The 7,301-nt window shown below is 41.1% G+C and overlaps 1 protein-coding gene across 1 annotated transcript; it reads right to left on the reverse strand.

Moving 5' to 3' along the window:
* Positions 1 to 5,084: 5,084 nt before the first annotated feature.
* Positions 5,085 to 7,296, reverse strand: MITD1 (MIT, microtubule interacting and transport, domain containing 1; the record flags this gene model as incomplete). Its single annotated transcript, XM_010021413.1, has 7 exons — positions 5,085 to 5,180; positions 5,268 to 5,328; positions 5,665 to 5,780; positions 6,469 to 6,555; positions 6,637 to 6,773; positions 6,899 to 7,000; positions 7,194 to 7,296. Coding segments are annotated over 7 exons (702 nt in total), but the record flags the coding sequence as incomplete, so codon positions are not given.
* Between the last annotated feature and the right edge of the window lie 5 nt (positions 7,297 to 7,301).

Raw genomic sequence — 7,301 nt, forward strand, 5'->3', positions numbered from 1 at the left:
AACATTAATTTCTACAAGTGAATTTTTCTCTTATTAGTCATTCAAACTGTTTAATTCTGTGATTTTGCCTAGTATTACTTACTAGCAATTAGATTTACACTGCCTGCACCCAAGGTTCCCAAACTGTGGGACGTAAGCCACTGCAGTAGGCTGCAGCCCTGTATTGCTCCATGCTGACGGACATCATCACTGCTTAAATCAGGAAAAGCAGTGTAGGCATCCCAAACTGGCTCTAGAGCAAAGGTGGTACAAATGGCTGATGGAGATGGGATGGGGTAGATGGAAAACTGCTGTGGTGCTGCTCAACTGGATCCCCCAGCCTGCATCTTGCTCCTTGCGGATGGTAGCCCAAAGGCCATGTCTCAGCCCCTGAGCTGTGTGGGAGAGAGACATCTCCCTGGTTTCTGGTTGAAAGTCCTTTCTTGCAGAGTGCTGGTGACCCTTTGCCTAGTAGTAACCTAAGCTCACTGTTGAGTATTGAATCAGTCCAGCAGTTCCACCTTGGATTAGGGCTTTGGTCCATGCACACACAAGAGCAGAGAAAGGCTTAGGAAATTCATTGTGGGGGTTTATGTGATGAGGGTAGGAAAGGCTAACTGGGGCAGAGGCCATACATGCCTGGCACAAAGCTGGGAGTCACTGCTGACATAGGTACTGCTATCTGAGCTAAAAATGGGAATATTTCTACGTTACGAAATACATATCTAGGAGAAACAAGTTCCTTTTGTTAACACCTAGGAGAACATTAGCTAATGAAAGACAATAATGAACTGAAAATGACAGTTTTCACATTAAATAAAAATAATAGCTTAATATAAAAACATTATGAAAGAAAACCTCAAGATGAATTTTTCTGTTGACGAATAAGCAGAATGCAACTCTGATCAGGTTAGAACAAAAGCAATTTATTGCTACAGCTGAAGGAGAGGACCCAGCTCAGCCGTGACAGACTCTGCTGATGTGAACTTTGCCCAAATAAGGCAGTCACAGAGTTTATACACCTTTGTGTTACACAACTCTTTCTTCACCAAACTGCCCTTGAATAGTAGTGAAATTTGCAGTGGGAGGTTCATAAAGCAAAAAAGCCATAAATTCACCTGTTGAAGTGAGTGCAGCAAGGTAGAGTCCATTCAGGGCACAATATACAGCATAACCCAATTAACATCAGCATCTTTTCCCAGAAGGTTAACTGGAGTCGTAGGACTTAAAGGAAAGCATTGTATCCAGAAAGGAGGGAGGTAGTTACAGAGAAAGGCTTGTTTACTGGATGACATACGAGTTGTCCTGAAATACCAACAGCATTTAGTACTTCTGAAGATAAGGGAACTGCAGGGAAATCAGAGGCACATTAAGTAGATTGAGAAATGCCAGTAACAATAAGGCAAGAAAGAATCTTGCTGTTCTGGCCCAAAGAAAGTAAAGGAGTAGTGATGTTTATGTCCTTGGGGCTGTCCTAATTGCATTTCTGAGGCCCTGGCAAGAAGGAAAGGTTGGGTGGAAAGTTAGGGTGACAGAATCCTGCTTAACTTCAAAGACTTACAGTTAGGTCTGTAGGACATTCTGGCTTTCTTGTCCATACAGGCAACCCTCGGCTGACACTGCAGTAGGAATTTCAAAAGGACCCTTACCTTTCTGAGTGGTACCAAGGGGGTTTCAGCACGGATCAGTCAGTGGTCCTCCCAGGGGAAGCAGGACATCCAAATCCAAGTCACAGTACCAAATTCTGTCATGGAGTAACTGGAATGCAATTTTGATCAGGTCAGAAGAGCAGCAGTTTAGCGCCATAGGAGAGAACACAGAGCAGCAGAGGCAGACAGGAACTCTGCCCAGGTGAAGCAGTTAAAGAGTTTATATACTTCCGAGTTATACAACTTCTTCTTCACCCAGCTGCTGGATAAGCAGGATAACAGCAGCGACTGCAATTCAAATAAGGAGGCTCTAGGCAGATTAGGAAGCCCTAGGCAGTATATCCTTTTATGAATACTTCCCTCCTTTGTTAAATAAATGGTGCTGACCAGATGAGATTGCTAGCTGCAAATATTTCTTCACAAGTCAAATATTTCTTAACAAGCGAGCCCTGCAGAGGCCTCTGGGGTGTTACTTCCAGACTATCACCTTTAGAAGATGGCTGGTTGACCAGCACTCAGTAGGAAGAAATTAATGTCAGAAGTGACTTACCTTTGGTTAAGAAGAGCAGTCACTGGGTGTGGATCCAGCGCTTGGCTAGGACTGGCAGCCACACTGTATCATGGAACAATGCTCTGCTGACTCTAGCGGGGAAGGTAGTTTAAGCTCATCTGCACAGATGGTGGCAGGAGGGACAGCCCTGGCTGCCCAATCCAGGTGATGACCTGATTATGTGAGTGGCAGCACAGAACATGGCCTGGAGAGTCAGTAAAATTATTAAGAAACTGTACTATTAGATTTCCCAGATAATTTGGTTTTTCTCCACTCATTGATGCCAATTCCTCCTCATACATGGTGTTCCTACTGACAGTGAAAGGAACTGTTCAGTGACAAAGGGGTTATAGGTAAAAATTGCAGTGCAGCACCAACTGGTATACCACTGAAGGCTTATTTTACGTATGGAGATTGCATATCCATGGGATCTGCAAGGAAATCTGTAGTCTTAGCTAGTGGATTACAGTCGGATTAGAAAAAGGAGAAAGTTCTAGCAATGAAAAGGCAAGAGAGGGAAGAACATGCTTGCCTCTTGTGGTATTTGTAGAGGACCATATCAAAGACCTACTAGAGCAGAGACGCAAATTGTATTACAAGATGACAGTATCATAGAATCACAGAAGGGTTTGGGTTGGAAGGAACCCTAAAACCCATCTAGTTCCAATGCCCTTGCCATGGACAGGGACACCTTCCATTAGACCATGTTGCTCCAAGCCCCGTCCAACCTGGCCTTGAACACTGCCAGGGATGGGGAAGCCACAGCTTCTCTGGGCAACCTGTGCCAGTGCCTCACCACCCTCACAGGGAAGATCGTCTTCCTTATATCTGACCTAAATCTCCCGTTTCAGTTTAAAGCCATTCCTCCTTGCCCTGTCACTACAAGCCCTTGTAAAAAGTCACTCTCCAGCTTTCTTGTTATCCCCCTTTAGGCACTGAAAGCTGCTTTAAGATCCTGCAGGAGCCTCCTCTTTTCCAGGCTGAACAAGCCCAACTCCTTCAGCCTGTCTTCACAGGAGAGGTGTTCCAGTGCAGATGCAGGAAGTATAAATATTTTAGTTTATTTCCAAATAAGTACTAAAATTTAAAGTTGATCTACAATACTTAAGGTAGCTTTCTATTTTGCCCCTGTATGTTTGAAATTGCTGGGCTAGGTTAAAAGATACAAAGCTTCACATTTGGGATGCTTAGTGTATTCAACAGCAAACATTCTCTTTAAGGCATTACCCACCTTCCTTGAATCACCTATGTAATTATGTATATGTAAATAAATAGTCCAGAGAAGAATTCAAACAGATGACTGTAACTACAAATAGTAAAAAATAACCTTTATTTCCATTAAAAATAGGCATATACTATACACAACTGAATAAAATTGACAACAGTGATTAGAAACCTAGTACCACAGCAGCAAGCCAGGGAGCTCCTATGGAATGTTTGAGGGGTAGACTGATAGCGTACAGCTTCTGTGGCATGTATGTTACTCTTTTTTTTATGTTGCTCTGAAAAGCAGCAACATTATCATGCAAAAGGATAAGATGACAGACCACTGCCAAATTGTGACCCACAGAACAAGGCAAAGACCAGCTCTGATTCTTCTTGATAGCTGTGGAAGAGATTTGTTGTGTTACAAGCAAGAGTAAAGGAATAGCAGCTTTAGGTGACAGAAGGTGAAAGAAGAATAAAGCAAATTTAAAAAATAAAAAGATAACGGAATACACCGGCTATTAGGAAAAATAAACAGAGGAGAGAGAAGTTCTAACAATGAACATGCTACTAGAATATAGAGGCATACTGTATTACAAGATGCATTAAGTGTAAGGCACCTGTCAGTCCTGAAGCTGAAAAGATTTTGATGGGACCTGCACTGCCTGTTCTTCATGTCAGAATGTCTTTGCCAGATACTTGCTGACAATGACCAAGAGCTCTAGTATAAGAAGAAAAAGCAGCAGCAGCTCAGGATACCTTCTGGCTTCCAAAGGATGAAAGAAATACAAGAAAAGACTTTCATCTCTTTTTTTCCTATTATCATAATCCTTAGAATCATTATTAGCAAGAAAGTTTCAGGGTATCCAACTTCTTGAAGAATTAAAAAAATCAATTACTACTTTTTTAAAGGACTATCTTAGTAGCAGGGAAGTAGCTTACTGCAGCTGAGGCTGACATTACCAGCTGCAAGGACAGTAAACTTGCAAGTCAGGGAAAAAGACTGGGAGAGGATCATGCACCCTTTCCACACCTAGTGCAAAGGATGGAAATCAGGTATATGACCATGCATCACAGAATAAAAGAACACACAGGAGTGACAAGGAAAAGAATACAGCTGTTTGCATCCTTTCCAGCTCAAAATCATGCAGAGGTACATAAGAAGGCCCTAAAATGTCTGTATACTGAATACTACAGTGTTTGTATGCAAGGAGCTTGGAAAATGGAAGTTAGATTTGGGGTGGCTGGTAAAGTCCCAAATTAGGTACTACAGGATTGACCAAAACACAGCAGAATAGTAGTCATGACTAGAATACAGAAATTAAAGGAAATAAATAAAGCTGCTTATAAAAGAGGACATGTGGCAGCCCAGCTTCAAATGTTTGTGAAGTGTTCAATTAAAGATATTAAAACCAAAATTTGCTCAAGACAGTAAAGATGCCTTTGACAGGCTCTACTGAGGGTCTGTTATAAAATCAAAATCAAATTTAGACATTACTTATATTGATTAAGAGTATGGGAGAAGCACAGTGAAGGAATTGTACAGCTGATTTCTCAGAATGAAATATCTCAATTATTAAAACCTATACATCATAAAAGCTGTGCTGGACAAGCACTTAGAAGAGTTCCTTCTGAGAGTGGAGAGCTGGAGTCAAGCAGCTCACTCACTAAAAACACTCATTAAAAGAAGTCATATCTGATCACATTTTCTTTGTATGTTTAGTATGAAAGACATCCACTGTTGTTTCATGACAAGGTCGCAAGTCAAAATCACAGTATCCAATGCTGAAACGACCCTGTGGAAATTAACAGAATGGACATGGTGAACATAGAATGAGCTCTTCTGCAGTGTAAGTTAATTAAAGAGGTCAAAGCATTCTTACCTGTGGTTTCTTAAAATAATCAAGACCCCTTCCAATCTTAATCATCCATCCATTGTTGAATCTGTTTTAAAAAATTCATAAATTTGCATACTATGAGCATGTTGAGTAAAAAAAAGGAATATCCACACAATGCACACTCTCCTTGTTTCAATCACAATTATTTCCTAGTGTCACGGATACCTGTATGAACCATGGAAAGCACTGTTCTGTATAAAGAGACATTACTATTATGTTCACAGTTAGAACACGTGAAACTATCGAGGGCTGATTTTGTCCAGCAAGGGCCACTGCCTTCCACTTTGTTAACCACAGCTGTAATTAGAAATTGTCTCAAAAGTTAGGGTTAAGTAGTTCAACTTCCAATAACTGGCATTCATTGATTTTTTATATTACCCACCTAATTTCCCGATCATGGATTGAAGATGAAAATGCAATATTCAGTGTTACTCCATAATTCCTCAATGACTGTTGTATTTCATCCAAGCCACTTATCTGCTGACTCTTCCCACTACCCTGTTAAAAGTAAAAATGACATGTTGTTGGGGTTTTTTTTAACCATGTATTCTACTTCTGGTCACCTTTTCCTAAACTCACCGACAAAAGTTTTTTAGTAATATCTTAAACCAAAAGAAAGTAACTTGGATGAAGGAAGATTTTGCAGTTTCAAAGACAGGATAAAAAGCACAGAGAGATTATAGGTACATTTGCTAAGGGATGTGAAGGAGGAGCTCACTCTCAGCTCTTTGAAACTAGGTATTAATTACTACTATTTGAGCCAGTAATAGTTTGTGAGGTTTTAGCCCATCAAAGCCTCTAAAATGACAATTACATGCATCTAGCTGTTGGAAGAGAAAAAACCCCATATCTCAATAGATACTTTGGTTTTGATGACATCTTCCACAACAAACTTTTAACGAAATATCTTTTCCATTTAAGATTCTGCTTACCAAGAATTTGTTAGAGTTATCAGAAAACTCTAAATTTATAAAATTACTTATGTTCAACTATCACGTTTTTATTTCTCTCTTAATCTGTGTTTTCTGCTGAAGGCATCAGAGCCTCAGTCTAGCAAGTACTGGTAAGTAAAAAAAAATAAATCTGTATTTAAAAATAAATACTTTATATCCATATGTATGTGTGTATATTTGCATGTGGTATCACCTGGGTACAGGGAAATAGAAACCAAAATTTATACACTTACTTCATCATAGGAAGTGAGGAGGTGGATTGTTTTCACTTTGCATGGCCCCTTAACTACCATCTCGCAGAACCGCAGGAAGTTATACAACTGAAAAGGTTTTATTTAATTTAGTAACTTGGAATGTTTTTAGTAGTTACATCCGTATCAGTACACCGAGTATGTACTTGCCTGATGAACACTCCGAATGTACGGGTCCTCCACCCAAACCTCGGAAACAATCTCAGAAAGGTACTCTTGGAAAACCTTTTCATAGCTGAAACCTGTTGCATTTTCCTCTATCCTGATCTGCTTATGGTATTTGCCATCTGAAAGGAAAACAAGTCTCTTTTTTCAGTACAGATCAGGATGTATTTCCTGCATTAACTACCTCACCCGTAAAATGTTCACATAGCAGCAGCTATTTAAATGTGAACGCCTACATAACAGCTACCTTGTTTCTCTTTTTCAATGTGTTTCTTAATGTCTTCAGCTCTGGTCATGTACTCGGATATTTTCTGCCGGTATCGGTGCTTTTTGGCCTCATCTTTCGTGGCTGTCGATCAAAAGCACAATCAAAAGTTCTACTCTCCCTCCCCACGAGGCGACGAGGGATCAGGGCGAGCCCTCAGCGCCAAACACGGCTCGTTCCTCCTCCAAACCTCCCCTCTCACAGAGCCGGGGGGTGTTTAACAACTAACCGCCTCATCGGCTCTGGCAAACGGCCGCCGAACCGCCCCGCCCGGTACCTTTCACCACCTGCAGCAGGAGGTCGATGCCCTCCTGGTAACACACTAGCGACTCCTGGAACCGAGACGCTACGTCCAGCTCTACCGCCCGCTTCACCGTCTCCGCCC

This window comes from Nestor notabilis, unplaced genomic scaffold (genome assembly GCF_000696875.1).
Source record: "Nestor notabilis isolate BGI_N333 unplaced genomic scaffold, ASM69687v1 scaffold13269, whole genome shotgun sequence".
NCBI classification, from domain to species: domain Eukaryota; kingdom Metazoa; phylum Chordata; class Aves; order Psittaciformes; family Psittacidae; genus Nestor; species Nestor notabilis.